We start from the raw sequence: 22,171 nt of genomic DNA on the forward strand, positions 1-22,171 counted from the left end.
GCATGAAGAAGGACAGAGCCAAGATCTATTCAACACCCAGCCTCTGCCACCTGGAGATCTACACTCTAGCACTCTTATATCTCCCCCCACTCCAATACTCACTCAACACTCCCAACACACACAGCCCTACTGCGTACCTTCCCTGTGCTAAACTTCTTTTCATCCTACAAATCCCACCTTCAAAGCTGCTTCCTTCCTCAATGAGTCTTTTCTCTGAAGTAACCCCATGCCCACCTGGTACAGCCCACCTTAGTCCTGAGAGTCAAATATAGGAACCCCGCTCAAATAGGATGGACCTGCCTAAATGGGTCAACCCCTGGGCGGCACCTGTGGTTCAGTGGGTAGGACGCTAGCCCCATATACTGAGGGTGACAGGTTCGAATCCAGCCCCCGACAGCTAAAACAGAAGTGGCAACTGCAACAAAAATAGGTGGGCATCAGCTCAGTGCCTGTGGCTCAAGCGGCTAAGGCACCAGTCACATACAACTGAGCTGGCAGGTTGGAATCCAGCCCGGCCCGCCAAACAACAATGACGGCTGCAACCAAAAAATAGCCGGGCATTGTGATGGGCGCCTGTAGTCCCAACTACTTGGGAGGCGGAGGCAGGAGAATCGCTTGAGCCCAGGAGTTGGAGGTTGCCATGAGCTGTGATGCCACAGCACTCTACCCAGGGGGACAGCTTGAGGCTGTCTCAAAAAAAAAAAAAATATCTGGGCATTGTGGTGGGTACCTGTAGTCCCAGCAACTCAGGAGGCTAAGGCAAGAGAATCGCCCTAGCCCAAGAGCTGGAGGTTGCTGTGAGCTGTGATGCCACACCACTATACCAAGGGGGAAAAAGTGAGACTCTGTCTCAAAAAAAAAAAAAATGGGTCAACCCCTACCCTTTCCCACTAGATGTCCCACCTAAGAAAGGTAAATGGGTCAACCCCCTCCCTTGTCCATGGATGTCCCACCTAGGAAAGGTGAACAGGCCAACCCCCACCCTTCCGACAGGTGTTCTACCCAGGAAAGGGAATGTCCCAACCTCCATCCTTCCAACCTTTAAATCCCCATCCACAATAGCCCTCGAGTGGAATTCCTTTTCTGATTTCATCCTACCTGCACTCAGGTGAAATAAAGGCTACACTGACTACACACACAACTGAGATCCCGTTTTCCTTTCATCTCACACATTGGAATAATCTTTCATTTTGGGGTCCATAACCTCTCACTGGTTACTTCACTTTTTTTTGTGTGTGTGACAGAGTCTCACTCTGTAGCCCTGGGTAGAATGCCGTGTAGTTGGGCGGCACCTGTGGCTCAAAAGGGTAGGGCGCCGGCTGCATATGATGGAGGTGGTGGGTTCAAACCCAGCCCCGGCCAAAAACTGCAAAAAAAAAAAAAGAATGCTGTGTAGTCATAGCTCACAACAACCTCAGTCCCTTGGGCTCAAGGTCCCTCCTGCCTTAGCCTCCCATATAGCTGGGACTACAGGCACCTGCCACAAAACTCAGTTAATTTTTTTTTGAGACAGAGCCTCAAGCTGTCACTGTGGGTAGAGTGCCATGGCATCACAGCTCACAGCAATCTCCAACTCCTGGGCTCAAGCGAGTCTCCTGCCTCCGCCTCGCAAGAAGCTAGGACTACAGGCGCCTACCACAACGCCCAGCTATTTTTTGGTTGCAGCCATCATTGTTATTTGGTGGACCCGGGCTGGATTCAAACCCACCAGCTCAGGTGTATGTGGCTGGCGCCTTAGCCGCTGGAGCCACAGGTGCCAAGCCACGCTCAGCTAATTTTTTCCTATTTTTCAGTAGAGATAGTGTCTCGCTCTTGCTCAGGCTGGTCTCAAACTCCTGAACTCCATCCACCTTGGCCTTCCAGTGTGTTAGGATTACAGGCATGAGCCACGGCACTTGGCTATCACTTCACTCTTCAGTCTCTTTTCCCCAACTGCTCATTTGGAGCAGAAGTAGCCCTGTGATATTTGAACCACTCAGGGGCTTGGGGCCTGGCAAAATTGGTGCTCAGGAATTACAGGCAGGAACAGGAAAAGGGGCATGTAGAAGCCTACCAGGTGTAAGTAAGGAACTGAGACCAGAGAGGGATTAATGTCCAGAAGGACAGTCCTTCGGATAGCCCACCCACCATCACCCATGTCCCACCAAGTCAGCGCGCCAACAGGGGAATTTGCCGAGACTGCAGTAGGGGAAAGTTCTAATACATACAGCCCTATACCCCTAGTTGGCTAGGACAGATACCAAAGTAAAAGAACTGCCAGCTTCACGTAACACAGTCAGTTTTTTGTTTTGTTTTGTTTAGTTTAAGAGACCGTCTCACCTATCACCCAGGCTGAAGTGCAGTGGTGTGATCATAGCTCACTGAAACCTCAAACTGGGCTCGAGTGCTCCTCCCGCCTCATCCTCCTGAGTCATTGAGACAATAGGAATGGTCTACCACACACAGCTCCCAGATCAGCTTTCAATGTCCTCAATGAGGTTTCACCTCAGAAGCCTCAGGAAGCTTCTCCTTCATTATCCTTAGGACCTGGGCCAGGTAAAATCATAGCAGATAGGCAGATGGACAGATGTGGGGACCTATCACTGCCCCTCCTCACCCACTTGGTACTCTAAGTGCCTTAACCTAGTAGTCCTCCTCACACAAACTGTCACTGCCCCAAGTTGTCTCCCTCAGAGCACAAATGTCCCAGGGGAACCTCTGCCAGGGGTTGAGGAACTAGGTTCCTATCCTGACTCTGACACTGGTCCCAGCAAAATGGGACCATATGCCCTCAGGGACATCTAGCACCACCTCCACATAAAAGCCTGAGTACTCCAGAGAAGGTGTGCTCTCTGACCTGCCCAGTCAGCACACTAAGCTAAGGACACAAGTGTACCTCAGCACCAACTGCCTTGGGACATAAGGCATGGAGGCAGCAGCCTGGCCCCAGGTAGGCCCTGCAGAAAAGGACCTTGCTTGCCAATGGGGGCTCCATTACTCTAGTGAACAGCCCTTGTATAGGTAAGTGTGACCCAAATTGCCTGGGGGTGAGAAGGAAGGTACCCTACAAACCACTGACGGTGAGTGAGAGTGATGAAACTTGCAGGAAAACCTCAGCATTGGTTAAGGTAAGAGGAAAACAAGTTAGGCAAGGCCTTGCATCCTCAGGGCCAGTGCCCGATTTGCATAGCTCCTGGCTGGCTGGCCAGGGCTCTCAAGCAACCTAAGCGCAATGCATCTGCTACTAACCAGGGGGGAAAACCTGTATCAATTTTTTTTAATGTTTTTTTTTTTTTTTAATTTTTAATTTCAGCTTCCTTGTTCATTCTTCTTTTTTTTTTTAGAGACAGAGTCTCACTGTACCGCCCTTGGTAGAGTGCCGTGGCGTCACACGGCTCACAGCAACCTCTAACTCTTGGGCTTACGCGATTCTCTTGCCTCAGCCTCCCAAGTAGCTGGGACTACAGGCGCCCGCCACAACGCCCGGCTATTTTTTTTGTTGTTGTTGTTGCAGTTTGGCCGGGGCCGGGTTTGAATCCGCCACCCTCGGCATATGGGGCCGGCGCCCTACTCACTGAGCCACAGGCGCCGCCCAATTCTTCTTCTTTTTTTGTTGTTCATTCCTCTGGCAATGCTCTGTCTCACTTTTTTTTTTTTTTTTTTTTTGATGTTAGTAGAGATGGGGTCTTACTCTGGCTCACTGCTGTTCATACAGGTCTTGAACCTCTGAGCTCAGGCAATCCACCCACCTCGGCCTCCCACAGCGCTGGGACTACAGGCGTGAGCCACCACGTCTGGCCCCTGTACTCATTTTTTTTTTTTTTGTGGTTTTTGGCCGGGGCTGGGTTTGAACCCGCCACCTCCGGCATATGGGACCGGCGCCCTACTCTTTGAGCCACAGGCGCCGCCCTGTACTCATATTTTTGAGACAGAGTTTCACTGTGTCACTCTTGGTAGAGTACTGTGGTGTCACAGCTCACAGCAACCTCAAACTCTTCAGGCTTAAGTGATTCTCTTGCCTCAGCCTCCCAAGTAGCTGGGACTACAGGCGCCCGCCACAACACCTGGCTATTTTTTTGTTGTAGTTGTCATTGTTATAGCAGACCTGGGCCTGTTTCGAACCCGCCAGCCTTGGTGTATGTGGCTGGCTCCCTATCCACTGAGCTACGGGTGCCTAGCTTAATTTTGCTTCCACTGATGTGGCTACCCATCTGCTCTCACACTGCTCCTGCAGGGGCACTCCTATGACCTCAGGATTGGGGTTCAGCATCCCCTCTCCACATCTTCTGTCTCCCCAGAGATGGCCCTGGCCTCCTCCCACAGCCTCTGGTAACTGCATCCTCCTATCTTCCTCCCACCCTTATGTGCAGCTTAAGGTGGGCAGGCAGGGCAACACATCAGGCCTGGGCACAAAAACAAGGCAATAAATTACCTATCACCTCTGCTCCTTAAGATAAGCTCCCAAGGAAATGACCCAAAAGAAACCAAAGTTCAAGTATACTCACTTCAGCTCTGCTTACTACAGCAAACACTGGGAAATCCCAGCAACAGAGAAATTGCAAACCAAGGTATGGCGAGGAGGGGACCCATTCCAGGCCCCGGAACACAGCATATATACTAAGCGGCTGGGGCATTCAGCACAACTGTAGCTTTGAGCCCACAAGGCTCCACAGGACAGCAGAACACAATGCTCATAACAGTGAGCATGTATGGAAAGAAATCTGAAAACATGTCAGCCCAACTTCTTGGTTCCTTTCTTGCAAATTTGCTGAAGGAGTCCTGAGAGCAAAGAGGCCTGAGACGTGCCTGGCAATGGACAGTGCCCACTTTATAGCACTTCCACCAAAGGAGCAGACACTAGTCCAGGTGGGGGGGTTCCAAAACTGATTCCTGAATGGTACCTGCTCCCACCTCCTTAGGTTAGGCTGAGGAAGGAAGAGATCTTTAAAATAAGCAGCATTGGCGGTACCTGTAGCTCAATGGGTAGGGTGCTGGCCACATACACCAAGGCTGGTGGGTTCAAACCCAGCCCAGGCCAGCTAACACAACAATGACAACTGTAACAACAACAACAACAAAATAGCTGGGCTTGGCGCCTGTAGCTCAGTGAGTAGGCCACATGTCCGGCCACATGCACTGAGACTGGCAGGTTCCAGCCCAGCTTGGGCCTGCTAAACGACAATGACAACTGAAGCAAAAAAATGGCTAGACATTGCAGCAGGCGCCTATAGTCCCAGCTACTTGGGAGGCTGAGGCAAGAGAATCGCTTAAGCCCAAGAGTTTGAGGTTGCTGTGAGCTGTGACACCACATCACTCTACCGAGGGCGACATAGTAAGACTCTGTCTTGAAAAAAAACCCAAAAATAGCTGGGCATTGTGGTGGGTGCCTATAGTCCCAGCTACTTAGGAGGCTGAGGCAAGAAGATCACTTGAGCCCAAAAGTTTAAGGTTGCTGTGAGCTATGACGCCATAGCACTCTACTGAGAGTGACATAGTGAGATTCTGTCTCAAAATAAAATAAAATAAAATAAAGCAGCATGGCATAGTAGTCCTGTGCAGAAGGGACAGAAAGTTGTCTCTCCTATTGCCCTATGCAGGTATCAGTCATCTCCTCACCTAGGAAGAATGGTGTCACTTTGTCACCTTTTGGCTGAGAAAAGCCATCAGACAAACACTGTCCTTTATGCCATGCTCCCTGAGCCCCTCCTCATCCCTATCCCACCTACCCCAAGAGCTCCTCCAGTTCTGAGCCAAAGGGCCAAGGATGTGAAAGGTAAGAGCTTCCAGGCCCTAGAGCAATAGTTCTCAACCTGTGGGTTGAGACCCACAGGAACTGTATTAAAGGGCCGAGGCATTAGGAAGATTGGGAACCACCGCCCTAGGGTCAAGTGGGGGAAGAACTGCTAATGGAGTAGTGGGGGTGAAGGAGGCACAAGATATCCCTCAATCAGCCAGCCCCTGGTGCCCTGAGGAGCTGGGACTAGACCCCAGAGAAAACCCAGTACACAGCACAGACCAGCAGTGGGTACTGCTTCTTCCTCCCTACAAAGCCCTGTGATCAAAACAATTCCCACCCTGCCCCCAGGGTCTGTACTGTCCAACCTACTCACAAGTTTACTGTGCAAAGGGTACAAGGTTGCAGGAACACAGGCACTGGGAGCCAGGAGGTGCATTCCATTGTAGCCAGCTCCAGGAATTCCTAGGTGTTTTTACAATCCTCTAACTACTTGACCCTTTGAGTTATTTCCCAGAAATGAGGAACTTGAACTCCTAGCCTCCAGCCTGGACCTCCCATAGTTCAGAGTATAAGCATGAGCTACCACACCCAACCTGAAATAATGGGTTTTCCACAAGACAAAGGAGTTGAGATCCTTAAGGCCCCGGGGCAGACTTGCTGACACCAAAATTCATCTTCCCTTACAACCTGCCCCAAAGCAGGTAGCCCCTCCCTTAAATGCCAAAGATATCCCAAGAGATATCAAAAATGCTTTTCTTCCTTGGCAATACTCCTTGTCTGAATAATTGGGTTGTTGTGGGACAAGCAAATGGATCTAAAAGGCAATGACCTTTTTTTTGAGACAGAGTCTCACTTAGTCACTGTGAGTTGAGTGCTATGACTTCATAGCTCACAGCAACCTCAAACTCTAGGACTCAAATGATCCTCCTCCCCCAGCCTTCCGAGTAGGTGGGACTACAGGCACCAGCTACAATGCCTGCTATTTTTAGAGACAGGGTCACTCCAGCTCAGGCTGGTCTCGAACTCCTGAGTTCAAGGTGATCCACTCGCCTCGGCCTCCCAGTGTGTTAGGATTACAGCCGTGAGCCACTGAGCCTGGCCAAACCCTTGCCTTTTTGACAACATTGTGTCCATTCATTCACTGCTTACCCACTCTCAGCTGTGAACTCTGGGATCACCCACAGACAACTTGTAGATCTCACCTTTGGCCTCTGGGGTGGTACGTACTCACAACCTAGCCTGCCCCAACACCCTGAGAACATCCTTAAACACTAATAGCACGAAGCCCTCTGCTCAAGCCAGAGCCGCATTTTGTTAACTCCCAGGTTCAAGTGATCCTCCTTCCTCAGCCTGCTGAATAGGTAGGCACTTGCCACCACTTCTGGGTAACTTCGCTTATTTTTTTTATAGTGATGGGATCTCACTGTGCTGCCCAAGCTAGTCTCCAACTCCTGGCTGCAAGCATTTTTATTTTTGTTGTTTTGAGACAGTCTCACTATGTTGCCCTTGGTAGAGTACCGTGGCGTCACAACTGACAGCAACTTCAAACTCTTGGGTTTAAGTGATTCTCTTGCCTCAGCCTCCCAAGTAGCTGGGACTACAGGCACCAGCCACAACACCCAGCTATTTTTTGGTTGCAGTTGTCATTGTTGTTTAGCTGGTCCAGGCCGGGTTCAAACCTGTCAGCCTTGGTATATGTGGCCAGCACCCTACCTAGAGCCAGGTTTTATTTATTTATTTTTTGCAGTTTTTGGCCGGGGCCAGGTTTGAACCCACCACCTCCAGTACATGGGACCAGTGCTCTACTCACTGAGTCACAGGCGCCGCCCCTAGAGCCAGGTTTTAATCTCACACTTAAGAGTTTAAAGAAACAAGGCCCAGCCTCAGGTACTATAAGACCAGAGGAGGCCCCCTCCTCATTTTGCTTTAGCTCCCTCCCCACCATGCTGGGGGTTTGCTTGGAGTTGATGCCTCAGAGGTAGTGAGAAGCAAAGATATAATAGTGGTGCTGAAATTACCTTATAGCAGGGGTATAATGTCATTAAAGGCTTATAGATGCTTCATGGCGCAGGGATGGTAAATGTCTCATCCCACCAGTGAGGAAACCAAAGCCTATGGTCAGTTCCTCGCCCAAGGTCATACAGCTGAGTCAGGACGTGGCTTGAATTCCGCCCCAAAATCCAGGTCCTCAATCCTTCCCTTCTAGGTAATAACAGCAGCCACCTACCCTAGTTTGGCCCTAGTTAGGACCACACAGCCCTAAGGCCAACTGGCTAAAGCATAAGGAGGGGCCTCTGCCTCCACACCTCTAAGAATCTCAAAGGTGGTTTGGCCCACAGTGGCCATAGCCTCTCAGCACTCAAGAGTAGACTCGGAGTAGGGCTTGTAGACAGCCATTGCCCTATCTGGACCTATATCATAGTCAAAGCCACAACCCACCAGAACTCAGTTTGATCAAAAACACAGCCACTCCTACCAGGACCCACAACGTGGTCAGAGATGAACACAAACTCTTCCCCCAGCACTCATATCTTGATCAAAGCTATGGCCCTAGACTGGCATTGAAGCATGACAGCACAGAGCACTCTCCCCTCCCTTATCATACATAAGCAGAGGTGAGTACAGGGAGACCCCAGCACATCACACAATCTCCGGATACCCATTTTGCCATGAGTTGAACTAAATGTTCTCTGAGGTCCTTGCCAAGTTGCAAATTCATCACAACATTTCAGTTACTCCCAAAACCTTTTTTGTTTTTCCCTGGTAATAAAAAAAGTTGTAGATACTGGGCGGCGCCTGTGACTCAGTTGGTAAGGCGCCGGCCCCATATACCGAGGGTCGTGGGTTCAAACCCTGCCCGGCCAAACTGCAACCAAAAAATAGCCGGGCGTTGTGGCGGGCGCCTGTAGTCCCAGCTGCCCGGGAGGCTGAGGCAAGAGAATCGCTTAAGCCCAGGAGTTGGAGGTTGCTGTGAGCTGTGTGAGGCCACGGCACTCTACCGAGGGCCATAAAGTGAGACTCTGTCTCTACAAAAAAAAAAAAAAAAGTTGTAGATACATTAAGGATAAGCAGAAAGTCAAAGAGTCAGATTAAATACCCTGGACACCAGGATGAGTGAGCCCCTTAGCAATTTCATGAATTTCAGTGTATCCACTTCACCTAGATGTTTCACACACACCCCCACACCAGATTTAGAATTCACCCATGACACCAGCTGGATGCTTACACGCCCATGGACACAAACACAAAACCACACAGCACAGTGTTCTCACTGTCTCTATCCTGAGCATATATGCACTTTCCTAAATACCTACCAGAATTCGATTTTAAGGCCAAGGGACACTCCTGCTCCCACTGAAGAACTAGCCCGTGCTTACACCTTTGAAAGTTCTGGGCTCAGAGAGGCCAAGCGATTCGCCAAAGGCCACACAGCTCAGTTCCAGTCCAACCACCTGGCCCACACACTCTTGCTAGGAAAGAAGGAAGGGCCTGAGGAGCCCACAGGGTCCTCACCTGGCTGGGGGCAGTGGGAATGGAATGGGGAGAGAGGGGGCCGGTGCCTTACAGGACGTGTTGGTGACCAGACCTAGCCTCCGCCAAGCCGAGACGCCCCGCATACACCTGTCCCCGCCCCCTGCTCTGCCACACCTGTCTCCGGGCCACCACTGTCACCGCCGCCTCACCTGTCCCCAGCCCCCACCTGCCATCGCCCCACAAACACCAGTCACAGCAGCCTCATTAGTCCCTGGCCCCCTCTCCACCAGAGACCCCCACCCAGGACGCCCTACCCACCCATCCCATTACACCTCCTTCCCGTCTCCCAGCGGACCCTGCCTCACCACCGCGCGGGCAAGTGTGAAGAGCGGGCCGGCCATTGCTGTATGGCATCCAGATCTTCTTCAGGGGGTTCTGGGTCAATTCCCGGGGAGATGCCATCCCGGGGCCAGGATGAGTCGAACTGCGAGGCTTCCAACCCAGCAGCCGGGCCACCTCGGGCCACCCGAGGTCCCGCCTCTCGGGTCCCGCCCCTGCTCACGCCGCGACAACCCTTGTCCATCTTCCCGCAGGTCCCGCCCCAGAACGGGTAGGCTCCACCTCAACTGAAGAGGCCCACCGGCCTCTGACTACGCATGCCCAACTCTCCTACAAGCTTGTTTTGGAGCTAGGAGAGGCATTCCGCTCGTCAGCATCGAAAAGCGCATGCCCAGCTCCCGGATTGTGCTGGGGCCGGCCTCGGATGCGCAAACGCAGCTGGTTTGCGTAGGCCTCACCTACTGGCCTGGTTCTAAGCACTGCTGTCCCGTCTCCCGCGCCCTCCGTGGGTTATGCTCCCTGGTACGCGTGACCTCAGAGCTCCCGGGAGGGCGCGCAGTGGGGCTAGGCCGGTGTCATTGTGTCAGCCAGGTTGGTCAGATCTATTAGCAGGGGCCACCAGACCTCCTGCCTCTTATAACCCCACTGTGCCCTCTGGGTCCTTGCTGGGTTCCCTCTATCCCCCACCCCGTTTCCTCTGAGCCCCGGGACTCTCAGCCATCCACAAGAACTACCTCCTTCATCTCATGGACAGACTCAGGACAGATTTCAAAATCCATCATGTTTCTCTCTTTACCTTGTGCTGTTGAGGAGCTCGGACTAAACCCTGACCCACCTGGAGCAAATGCTTGTTATTTTGTAATCAAGTACTTTGGGCACTCTCTTGCGCCCTAGCAGTATCTTAATTCTCTTTCCAGAATTCGATTTTCACCAGTTAAAAAAAATTTTTTGGAGACCGGTTCAGTCTGTCACCCTGGGTAGAGTACCATGGCATCATAGCTCACAGCGACCTCAAACTCCTGGGTTTGAGTGATCCTCTTGCCTCAGCTGCCAGAGTAGCAGGGACTACAGGCACTCAACACAATGGCCTGCCGGCTAATTTTTTTGTTTTCAATAGAGGTGAGGGGGTCTCTCCTGTTCAGGCTGGTTTCAGTCAAACTCTGAGCTCAAGCAATCCATCCGTCTTGGCCTCCCAGAGTGTTAGGATTACAGGCGTGAGCCACCACACCTGGTGTCCAGTTAAATTTTTAATAATGAATATACACATTTAGAAGAGTAAACTTCTGTCTCTTAATCAGGAAAACAGAATGTGCATGTCATCAATCTTATAAGATTATAGTATAGATTAAATATATCAATCTCTGAGAAATCTCTTTTAAAACTCATTAGCATTGTCATTTGTTATTTATCTCCCTCTCATCTTTGAAAATACACTGGGGACAAGAGACAGGGGAAAGATCCAGAAGTTCAGAAACCCCTGGCTCAGTCTTGTGTTTGGCCCCCACCTGACCCCTGAAGGCTCTTGCCTCCTTTGTCCTCCAGCCTTGAAGCTTTAAACTTTGTAAGCTTTCTGCCCCAGTCCCACCAACACTCCTTGAACTTGGGTCACACTGCCCTCTAGTGATGACCTCCACAACATCCCTGGGAAGGTCCCTGCATCCTCAAATTCTCTTTGCCTGGTGTGTGCCTAGCCAGGAGTCAGACGCTAGGGGTATGGAGAGTAAGGCTGGTCTCATGCATCAGTGTAGCACCCCTCCTATGCCTTCCCTGTCACAAACCTGTCTTGTCTTCCAAGTCACAACCCAGTCTTCAAAGCCTCACAAGTACCCTTAAAATGACTCTTTCACAATGTCTGGCCCACTTGACAGGAAATAAAGATTTAGACAGTCCACATGCCAGAAGCCCACCCGGATGTTCCCCCAAACCAGCTCTAGCTGCCTACTTTGTGAATGCCCTGCCCCAGGCAAGGTCAAGTACTTTCTCCTTCCTCATCCTCCCTCTGCAGTGTCCACCCCCCCCTCCTTCCACCCCACTCCCTGCAGCCCTAAGCACACCCATGGGCGGCTCCTGATGAGCAGGGTACCCCTTGTGACCTACTCCCTACTTCTTTTTTTTTTTTTTGTAGAGACAGAGTCTCACTGTACCGCCCTCGGGTAGAGTGCCGTGGCGTCACACGGCTCACAGCAACCTCTAACTCTTGGGCTTACGCGATTCTCTTGCCTCAGCTTCCCGAGCAGCTGGGACTACAGGCGCCCGCCACAATGCCCAGCTATTTTTTTGTTGCAGTTTGGCCGGGGCTGGGTTTGAACCTGCCACCCTCAGCATATGGGGCCGGCGCCCTACTCACTGAGCCCAGGTGCCGCCCTACTCCCTACTTCTTCAAAGCTACTCATTATGTTCCTGACACAGCCAGCCCTCCTGTCTGTCTCCTGGCCACTGCAAAGGCCATCTTAGAGCCACCCTGACCCCAGTGACCTTATCACCTCACACCCATACCATGTTCCAACTGGCAGCACTCAGCACCTTTGCAAAGGCTACCTCCTCTCACATCTACCCAGCACTGCTTAGGCCTGACCATTCTCTTCCCCAGCCCTCCTGGAATGTTAAGGGATGTGGGGAGGGGGCTGCTAAGACAGGGCAGGGGGCCAGAACTATCTGTAGGAAACCATCCCTGCACTCATACAGTAGGAGCCTAGTTGCCAGGAAATGCAGCAGCTCTGTAGCTCCCACTCGTCTCCAAAAAGTCTGACGTTAAGCTGACTCAGTCATGCCCTCCCAAGTCCTTATATTCAGTGGGGAGGCCAAAGGTCAATATCAAGAGAAGCCTAGGATTGTTCCCCAAGGACAGGGTCTACATCTGTTCTAACAATATTCTCTATCTCCCCCCTCCCATGGCCCCATTTCTCAGGTAGAAAACTGAAAATGGAGAAAGGGAGAAGGGCCCAGGATTAGAGAGCCAGCCCACTGTGTGAGATGGACTCAGCTCAACCTAGCCTTTCAAAACCTCACCTGCCACACCTTGCACTATTACCATACTCCCCACCTCCACACATGGGCTCTTGTTTGTTCCCTCCATTGAAATGCTGTCCTAAAAAAAAAGAAAGAAAGAAATGCTCTCCTGGCTTTCTGCTCCCTCTGCATCAGGAGGTGCTCAGTAGGCCCTCATGACTTTTCCCTCCCCAGGGCACCCCAAAGTGAAATAGCTATTCTGTCCTAGGTGTGGGAGGTGTGCTGAGATATCAGTGTATACTCATGTGTAAATATGTCATACTCAGCCTCTTCCCACCAAGAACCTGGCTGACCTGACCCTGATTAGCTGCTATGGCACCCCCTGCACTGATCACAGGACTTTCCCTCAGTGTCCCAGGCTAGATGCCTGGGGTGACCAAAGTCCTCAATCCTCAATTTTCAATATTCAAACTTCCCAGTCCCTGTATCTGCTGGCCAGTCCTGGCAGAACTGCCAACCACCCTTTGCAGCATAAACACCTAGGGCAATCAGTGCATGCCACACAGACCCCCACACCAATGCACACAGACAAACTGATTTGGCCACATATGCGAATACACAGAAGCACACACACTAAGTCCTGCACCCAGGCATGTGTACAGAGACAGGCAATCTGTAGAGGGGCTTGCTACTGTCTGCTGCCTCACTTCCCCTTTAATTGCCAACCCCCGCTCCTGCTGTCACTGGGAGGCTCAGGAATTCCCAGGAATCCCAGCATCTTCTGGCTATTTCCAGCAAAGGATTGTCTCCATGATCTCTCTGGCCCAGAGCTCAGGGAGTATGAGGTTAAGACTTGGGAGTATATAGCCATGTGACCAAGCAGCCTGTGAAACCTGATCTGTGCTTCCTCACTCCAGCCTGGCACAATGCACACAGTAGGTGCTTAGTGATTCAGGACCAGCCATGGCATGGAGGATGGACTCAGGCCCATGGCCAGGAGGACAGAAGTACATAGTAGGTGTTCGGAGAAACTCAGGACTGGCACAGGGCACACAGAAAGCACCCTAGAAATACTGGTTTAAGGACTAATGCCACACCACATGAAAAACCTCCCAAATAACCCTGTAGACCTCCCCCAAACTGTGTGATCCCTGAGGGGAGACCAGGAGGAATATGACCCCTAAGAGCCAATAAAGAACAGAGAAGAGCAAGAGAGCCTCAGGCAGCTCCAGCTGGCTTCCCTCCCCTGGGCTAGAGGAAGACGCTATTTATAGCTCCCCCTTAGCCCAGCCTCCTCTCCCCTGCAAGGCAACAATGCTACCCCTCCTCCAGGCCACTATCAGACTGATGCCCCTCAGAGCACCCCATAGGAGGAGAGATCCCCAGCACTCTCACACCCCTCCAATACCCGCCCCCCTTACAATGCCCAGGTCTTTTTCTAATTCCCCTACCCTCCCCACGCTGTCCCATGCCTACCCTGCCTGCCGCTCCCCGGCCCTGGGTACGTCAGGGAGCTGCCTCCTAACATGTCTCTGTCCATTCTGCTACCGAACTGGCCAGGGCCACTGCCCCCTGCAGCTCCAGAGTGGGGTAACCCCGCCTGCTTGCCTGCCCCACAGCCCCGCCTCTGCAGCCCGCCCTAGGCCCGCCTTCCCCCCAGGGCTGCTTACAATTGTGAGGTCAACTTCCGTGCTCCCACCCCAAGCACTGGAGGCCCTACTCCCTCCTGTAATGCCTGGCTCTCCAACTAGAGCTGCCCATACTACCCAGTGTCTGCCCTCATCTCCAGCTAGAGTAGTCTAGCCAGTGCAGACTGCCTGCCCCACCTGCAGGCAAGCCTGTCCACAAAGCCCAGAAAGTCAGTCCCATCTCTAGCCTAGCGATGGGGTTGGGGTGTGAAATAAGGTAAAACCTAGTCCTTCCAAACCAAGGGACCAGGTCAGTTGGGGTGGAGGATGGGGGGCAGAGAAGCAGGTGTGACTCAGCCCTCATGTGTCACTGCCTGGATACATGTGACTGTGATTCTTGTCCATCCAATCCTTCAATCACTTTGCATTTATTGAGCACCTTCTGCACACCAGACCTTCGGGTACACCATGTACACAATACTCACAGGAAGCTTGGTGGCATCACTGTGCTTCACAGACAAGAAAACTGGGGCTTAGAAAGGCAAACCCCTTTATTAGGACATTTTGGTGAGGAAGGGGCAGAGTTGAGTTGGAGCCCTAGCCACCTGAGCCCTCTCCCCTGAGCCGCGTGTCTATGTGCTGAGGCTGCGTGTGCAGGGGTTATGGGTAGGACAATGCCTGGCTGTGAGTTGTGCATGCCTTTTGCAGGTTGGGGACACAGCACCCCCTCCTCCCAGCCCTCACACATGCCCTTACCTTCCTCACACACATAGCTATCATAGAGGCACACTCTGTGCCTTGTAAGAGGCACAGAGATTCAGCCACACACATGGGCACACACCCACAAGGTAAGGCTGCTGTGGTCATAGACTTCCCAAGTGTGGTCATTTGTGCCTGGATATGCCCCTGCCAGCCCTATCCATCTGGGCCAGGGGTTGCCTCATGAAGCACAGAACATATATGTGACTCTCATCCAAACTTCCCTGTGTGGTGGGATTGTGAGGGGGGAGACTAGTCTCAGATGCAATGTTGGGCTCCTATGTTGAGGCTCCTGAAAGTAACATGACGATAACCACATATGGCAGTGTCCATCTGCTCTGCCACCATGGGGCACCCAGACATCGCAAGACTCCTCATGGTAGTAACCTTATATGGTTGTTTCCAAGCTGTCCAGATACACTGTAAGTCTCTGGGGCACTCAGGTATGGGAAGACTCCATGTGGCAGTGACCCGACACAGCAATGTCCAGCCTATCCAGACACACTGTGACTCTGCAGAGCACTTGGACACGATAAAGACACCCAGCAGCCCTGTATAGCAGTGTCCAGATGCACTCTGCCCAGATGTAGTACCATCCAGCTCTGTTGCTCTCCTCCAGGTATTCCTATCCAGGGTGGCCCCATCACTGTGGACCCCTCCCTTAGGCTTAGCGGCGGCCAACATGGGCCAGGATGCGGGAGTTGGTGGCAGCCTGCTCCCTGGCTGCCCTGGCCCGGGCTTGCTCCAGTAGGATCTGCAGGAGGCCAATGGGGACATCCAGTGAGAGAGTGATGCGTGGGCCAGGGCGGGGACCAAGGCTGGGGTGGGCCCAGGTAGCTGAGGGGCCTGTAGTGGTAGCTGAAGGGCTCTCGGAGGCCATAGGACAGGGAGTAGTCTGGGGATAGTTCTGAGAGAAGAGCTGGAAGGCTGGAACAGGGGTCGCTGAGACAACCAGGATCCTGCCCAACAATAGGACCATCAGCACCAGCAGAGCCCACCTGGTCATCATGTGGTCAGGCTGCAAGAAGAAAACAGGCTTAGGGCAGGGATTTTGGTCAACTATGGTTCATGGACAGAGACAGAAGGCAAGAGCAGAGAGGAAGGCTGGTGCGGTGACTCACACCTATAACCCTAGCACTCTGGGAGGCCAAGGTGGGTAGATTGCTTGAGCTCAGGAGATCAAGACCAGACTGAGCAAGAGTGAGACCATTAGCCAGGCAATGTGGTGGGCGAATGTAATCCCAGGTACTCCGGAGGCTGAGGCAGGAGGATCAATCGCTTGAGCTCAGCAATTTGAGGTTGCTGTGAGCTATGACGCCATGGTACTCTAGTCTGGGCAACACAGTGAGACTCTCTCTCAAAAAAAATTTAAAAAACAGAGCAGAGGGCGGTGCCTGTGGCTCAGTGAGTAGGGCGCCAGCCCCATATGCCGAGGGTGGCGGGTTCAAACCCAACCCCGGCAAAACCGCAACCAAAAAAATAGCCGGGCATTGTGGCGGGCGCCTGTAGTCCCAGCTGCTCGGGAGGCTGAGGCAAGAGAATCGCGTAAGCCCAAGAGTTAAGAGGTTGCTGTGAGCCGTGTGACGCCACGGCACTCTACCCGAGGGCGGTACAGTGAGACTCTGTCTCTACAAAAAAAAAAAAAAAAAAAAAAACAGAGCAGAGAGGGAGACCAAGAGATTAGTGAAGCTAGGACAGGAGAGGAACAGACAAAAACAGCATTGAAGAGATAAGAACCAGAGTAAGCTAGAGATCAAGACAGACCCAGCCAGGTGGGGCACAGTGGCTCATGCCTGTAATCCTACCACTCAGGGAGGCTGACGCAGGAGGATCACTTGAACCCAGGCATTTGAGGTTGCTATGAGCTACGCTGCCAGCATGGCACTCTAGTCTGGGCAACAGAGTGAAACTGTATCAAAAAAAAAAAAAAAAAAGGGGCGGCGCCTGTGGCTCAGTGAGTAGGGCGCCAGCCCCATATGCTGAGGGTGGCGGGTTCAAACCCAGCCCCGGCCAAACTGCAACAAAAAAATAGCCGGGCGTTGTGGCGGGCGCCTGTAGTCCCAGCTGCTCGGGAGGCTGAGGCAAGAGAATCGCTTAAGCCCAGGAGTTGGAGGTTGCTGTGAGCTGTGTGACGTCACGGCACTCTACCCAGGGCCATAAAGTGAGACTCTGTCTCTACAAAAAAAAAAAAAAAAAAAAAAAAAAGATACAGCTAGACAGAGAAGGGGTCAGAAAAAAAGACAGAAAAAAAGAAATCCAGAAAGAGAGAGAGAGAGGAGGAGAGAGAAGAGGAAAATAAATGAGATGGAGGCAGAGCAAAATAGAGGGAGATTGGCAAAAAAAAAGAGAGACAGAAAGAGCTAGAAACTATCCCAAAGAGAGAGAGAGACAGAAAGAGCTAGAAACTATCCCAAAGAGAGAGAGAGACAGAAAGAGCTAGAAACTATCCCAAAGAGAAAAACAGAGGCTTGAAAGGAGAGATGGGGGTTCTGAGCCAAAGAGTACAGCTGATTTAGGAAAGAGAAGGGCAGAAGTGGGATACTTGAGGCAGAGGAGCAACCAGAGGTCCCAGAGCCCTCCAGGCCCAGAGTCTTCCACGAACCCAGACCCCAGGTCCACTCAACCCCTAAGACCCTTCCCATCCCAACGAGTCCTACCGAAACCAGCTTTCTTGGGGTTAGTTGGGCCACGGTGGATGCCTAGGGTGGGCCAGGCAGTGCTGTCCTGTGATCTGACCCTCTGTCCCACTTCAGGGCCCATTTATCTCCCTCAGCCCCCTGGGGTGGGAAGCAGGGCATGTTTCCTGGCACGAGGCAGCCCCCAGCTTATGATTCATCCTGTCCTAGGGGGCAGTGAGGACCCCACCCTATGTCCTTTCTGGGGTCAGAGGATCATAAGCCAGTGACCAGGGCTGGGAAAAGGGATTTTGTATCCATGCAGAATAGTGCTGACCACTGAGGGAAAACCTGCCTCCCTGATATCCCTATCTCTACAAACAGTCACAACAGGAGCCTTTTAAAACAGCAGCTTTAATGCCCCCCAGAATCAGCACCATGTCATTACAGGCTCGGGTCAAGGGGCAGGTCAAATAGTAGTCACATCTGTTCACTGCCCACAGCCACCCCCCACAGTGAGTCATCTGCCAGGGAGGCAGGAGCCACAATGGGGGTTTGTCCACAAGGGGGAAGGCTACACCCATGGGACCAAGTCACTGAAATAACGGACACACACACGCACACTGACGTGCACACAGGCCTCTAGCACCAAGGGGAGGGATAGCAGGGTCCTAGTGAGACCTCAGCTCCTCCAGGAGATGTTGAACTTCAGTTTATCACCTGGGCCTCAGCTCTGGGCAGCACCTGAGGGATATATGTTGGAAACTGTCTTCAGCAATGTGACCTTCTTAACCAGTATGTGGCCAAAGAGAAACACAGGCAAAGGCATCTACAGAGAGGGATCTGAGGCCACAGCAGGTCAGGGGCTCTGATCTCAGAGAGAGAATAACACTCAGCTCTCTAAAGGAGAGAACATGGGTGAGGACCATACAAGGGGCTCCACGCCTTTGGTCTAGGTCTGTCCCTCGCCCCTTTTGTCCCCCAGGACTCTGACATGGAACCCTGACCCAAGGACTCCTCTCCCAGGACCTGCTTTGGGTAGGCTCAGTACTCAGGACCCTACTGGGGTGGGGGCAGGCCCATACCTGTTCCCTGGCGCTGGATCGCCCCAGGTGGGCAGCGACGCTCACAGGTCTCACGGGTCCCAAAGCGGTTGGCATTCCCTCCACAGCCGCCATAGACAAAGGGGTGACAGGCCTTCATGCCATCGGGCCCAGCTCGATGGTACCAGCGCAGAGTATAAGCAGTACAGGAGCCCTCATCCAATGGCAGGAAGCAGAGGTCTAAGGCCAATGGGGGCAGGTCAGCAGGGAGGCAGGAATCAGAGAGGGACAGGGGATCAGGGAGAGTCAGCAGGGATCAGCTCAGCCTGCTCCTACCCGGCTTTCCCTAGGCTCAGCCCCCATTCTCACCAATGCCATCCCAAGGAGCCTCAGGGTCTTCGTATTCCCCCACAGAATACTCAGAGTACTCGTCATCTTCAGGGGGCACCCAGTCTACAGGCATAGTGGGATGTGCTGTGAGCCTTGGCTACTGGCCCCGGGGTCGGGTGGCCAGTACTGATCACACATGTGCACAAGACTGCTCATGCAAGTGCCCAGCATGTATGAACACCCATGAGCCCTTCCAGGCCCCATCCATACATGACACATAGTTCCAGCTGTTCTCACCTTCCTCCTCTGCATGAGAGACCCGGAGCACAGGTACAGGGTGGAGCTGAGGGCCAGCAGTGTCTGCAGCATAACTAGGGAGAGGTCCTGGAGCCAAGACAGGGGTTGACTGCCCATGGCTCTGGGATGACCATGGGCAGTCAACCCAGCCAAGCTCTGCTAAGAGGGCCCAGGTGACAGGCAGGGCAGAGCCTACAGTAAAGAAAGTTCTGGGAATGGAAGACTACTCACGTGATCCAGATGCAATAAACTGGCCTTGGCAAGCTAAAGGGGCAGAGAGAGACAATGACAGAGAAAGATAAAAAGATGGAGAAACAGACAGAAATACACACAGGAGAGAGAAGGAGAGAGAGAGGGTTGGAGGTAGAGAGAAAAAGAGAAGGACAGAGAAAGAGAGGAAGAAAGGCAGACATAATACAAAGGACCAGAGAGAAGTTGGGAACAGGCCCAGAAGGGCAAGAGACACAGGGAGAGTCAGGAATAGGTGGCCATGCAGAGGGTGAAGCTCTGTCTCTCCCCATCTCTTTCTGTCTGATCTCTGACTTCTCTCTTCACTAGCCCCATCTGGGTCCATGTCAATTCCACCGAGACAAGCCCTGCCTTTACTTCTATTACCCTCCCAACTCAGCCGCTCTGGGCATCCAAGAACACAGCACCTGCATCTGCCCGTGTCTCCCTCGCGGGAGACAGATTTGTCAGTGTGTGAGTGCTTCTGTATATCCATCCATCTCCACCCATCTCCTTCACCATTTTCCCCTTTTAAGTTCTTGGGACCTTCCTGGCTCTATCTGGGGGTGCTGTGGTAGAGTAGGGGTGAGACCCAAGAGACTCTGAGCTGGCTGCACTCACCACAATGCTGACTCATCTCCTGACGCACAAAGCCCCGAATGTCATCCTCCTGGGAGCACAAGACCACAGGGATCATGAAGAACCCATGGATCACAAGTAGGACACAGCACAGAACGCAGCAATCATGCCAGGGGCCCAGAGCCAGGGGGTCAGGATGCTGGGAGTAGAAAGCAGGGCCCCAGCACCCCTAGGCCCACACTCACTGTCAGTGCAGCTTCTCCCTTTTCACCACGAGGACCAGCGGGCCCTGGCCGCCCCTATGTGCAACGGAGGGGACCAGGCTATGACTTCTCATCTCAGGGACACCAGGGTTCAGCCCAATCCCTGACCCTAAGCCCAGGAATCCACACTTACCTGCTCCCCTCTCTCACCAGGGGCCCCAGGAGCCCCAGGGGCCCCTACCACGCTCTCTCCAGGAGGACCTCGCTCACCCTGTCAGACATAAGGACTGAGTGAGTAGGGTCAGAGGCAGTGGGGACCAGAAGTTAGGCAAGTTGGGGAACATAGCTTCAGAGGTTGGGACAGGGAGGCTGGAGGTTGGGTTTCAAGGTTGGGAGGGCAGGGAGGTTGGATAGGGAGGTTCACAGCTCAGCAGTCAGAGTTGAGGCCCCTTACCTTCTGCCCCTGAAGTCCTTCAGGCCCTTTGGGACCAATACTGCCAGGGGGCCCAGGGGGACCACTAGCACCATCATTGCCCCTAGGGCCTGGGAAACCCCCAATTCCTGGGGACCCCTGAGGAGATATAGGACAGAGTCAGTAATCAGAGCCTCCAAAGATGGACCCACTCCCAAAGAGCACACTCCCCTCAATTCACCATGACCCTGGCCTTGACTTACCCGCTCCCCTTTCTCGCCCTGGTCACCCCTGGGTCCTGGCTGCCCATCAAAGCCTCGGTCACCCTGGGAATAGAAGAAGCATGAGACACTCTGCCATGCCCTCAGCTCCCTAACACTTGTGAGACCCCTGGCCTATGAACTTCCATGAGCCACGCACTTGTGCCATTACCACAGCTGTGTTGTGATCCCAGTGACTCCAACCCCACTAGAGACCCCTGCCTCAGTGCAAACATCCCCTGTTCGCCTCCCATCCTTTTATCCCAATTATCCATTATGAACCCAGCCCTTCTTTTTTTTTTTTGAGACAGAGTCTTATTATGTCCCCCTCGGTAGAGTGCTGTAGCATCACAGCTCACAGCAACCTCAAACTCTTGGGCTTAAGCGATTCTCTTGCCTCAGCCTCCCAATTAGCTAGGACTACAGGTGCCCACCACAATGCCCGGCTATGAACCCAGCCCTTCTTGAAACCTCAAGATCAGCCTCCTTTACTGACAATGCCCCAACCCTCCCTGACCTTCCTGGACCCTAAACAAACCCCCATGACTCTACATGACTTTGCCTGGTCCTGACCCCCTAACATGTTCACCAGTGAAACACCCTGTACCTTGGGACCAATCAGACCCTCCTTGCCAGGGACCCCTGGCTGGCCCGGCATACCAGGTTCTCCCTGTAGAAAAGAAGACATGCGCTCAGCCATGGCCCACTTGTCCCCTCCTCATTCTGGGTATGCCCCACACTCACCAACTCTCCTTTGCGTCCTGCTAGCCCAGGGCGACCTGGGACACCAGCTTCTCCCTGCAGGCGTCAGGTGGAGGGGTCAGCCTTTGACCCTAGGTTCTGCAGCCCCCAACCCCATCACCTCTGTACCTTGTCTCCCTTCTCTCCATCGAGGCCACAGGCTCCTTTCACCCCCCGTTCACCCTGAGGGAGAAAAGCAGGTAGAAAAGCCACTTGTAAGCCACCTTACCTTATGACCCCTGCACCCTAAACCATCTCTCCAACCAAATTAGCCTCAGGCACTCCAAACCCTGCCCTAACAGCCCACATTCATCCCCAAAATCTGACCCTCAAACATCAAGCCTTCCTGATCAGGAGAAAAGAAACCATCTCCTTCCTACCTTGAGGCCCCGGGGACCCATGAAGCCAATATCTCCTTTGTCTCCTCGGACACCAGAGACTCCATCCTTCCCTGGAGATCCCTTGGGAGGAGAGGGGTCAAGATGAGGTCAGGGGAGGTCAGTGGGAATCAAAGAGAATCACCCCAGATAGCAGGCAGGGAACACCATGGGTGAGAGTTACCCCAGGAGGCCAGAGCAACTGGGGTTTGCCATAGGGA

At 52.9% G+C, this 22,171-nt stretch overlaps 3 protein-coding genes across 11 annotated transcripts in view; all 3 read right to left on the reverse strand.

The window, feature by feature from the left end:
• PFKFB4 (6-phosphofructo-2-kinase/fructose-2,6-biphosphatase 4) overlaps positions 1–14,069 on the reverse strand; it is a 62,872-nt gene extending 48,803 nt beyond the window's left edge. For 2 of the 8 annotated variants that reach the window (XM_053599112.1, XM_053599116.1), the window contains exon 1: positions 9,556–9,771. In XM_053599112.1, the coding sequence (XP_053455087.1) occupies positions 9,556–9,652 (97 nt within the window). In that variant the 5' untranslated portion in view covers positions 9,653–9,771. Of the gene's footprint in view, positions 1–6,089; positions 6,212–9,545; positions 9,778–13,954 lie in introns of those variants that run through there. The other 6 variants (XM_053599115.1, XM_053599114.1, XM_053599110.1 and 3 more) reach the window with 5 other exon arrangements.
• Positions 14,070–14,520: 451 nt separating this feature from the next.
• Positions 14,521–16,777, reverse strand: UCN2 (urocortin 2). Of its 2 annotated transcripts, none has more exons than XM_053599136.1 (2): positions 16,671–16,777; positions 14,521–15,883 (listed from the first exon to the last, which is right to left on the reverse strand). In XM_053599136.1, the coding sequence occupies exon 2, from the start codon at positions 15,872–15,874 to the stop codon at positions 15,533–15,535; it is 342 nt and encodes a 113-aa protein (XP_053455111.1). In that variant the 5' UTR covers positions 15,875–15,883; positions 16,671–16,777; the 3' UTR covers positions 14,521–15,532. The 2 variants fall into 2 exon arrangements, with proteins under 2 accessions (XP_053455111.1, XP_053455110.1); XM_053599135.1 differs by lacking the exon at positions 16,671–16,777 and adding an exon at positions 16,539–16,640 and having other exon boundaries at positions 14,521–16,259.
• A 1,098-nt stretch (positions 16,778–17,875) lies between these two features.
• COL7A1 (collagen type VII alpha 1 chain) overlaps positions 17,876–22,171 on the reverse strand; it is a 33,214-nt gene continuing 28,918 nt past the window's right edge. The window contains exons 106-119 of the mRNA XM_053599057.1: positions 21,954–22,034; positions 21,703–21,756; positions 21,577–21,630; positions 21,440–21,502; positions 20,836–20,898; positions 20,615–20,731; positions 20,354–20,431; positions 20,203–20,256; positions 20,000–20,048; positions 19,382–19,414; positions 19,151–19,237; positions 18,893–18,976; positions 18,566–18,763; positions 17,876–18,224 (exon numbers count right to left, since the gene is read on the reverse strand). Of these exons, the coding sequence (XP_053455032.1) occupies positions 18,208–18,224; positions 18,566–18,763; positions 18,893–18,976; positions 19,151–19,237; positions 19,382–19,414; positions 20,000–20,048; positions 20,203–20,256; positions 20,354–20,431; positions 20,615–20,731; positions 20,836–20,898; positions 21,440–21,502; positions 21,577–21,630; positions 21,703–21,756; positions 21,954–22,034 (1,032 nt within the window). The 3' untranslated portion in view covers positions 17,876–18,207. The remainder of the gene's footprint in view (positions 18,225–18,565; positions 18,764–18,892; positions 18,977–19,150; positions 19,238–19,381; positions 19,415–19,999; positions 20,049–20,202; positions 20,257–20,353; positions 20,432–20,614; positions 20,732–20,835; positions 20,899–21,439; positions 21,503–21,576; positions 21,631–21,702; positions 21,757–21,953; positions 22,035–22,171) is intronic.

Source organism: Nycticebus coucang, chromosome 8, assembly GCF_027406575.1.
Source record: "Nycticebus coucang isolate mNycCou1 chromosome 8, mNycCou1.pri, whole genome shotgun sequence".
NCBI lineage: Eukaryota > Metazoa > Chordata > Mammalia > Primates > Lorisidae > Nycticebus > Nycticebus coucang.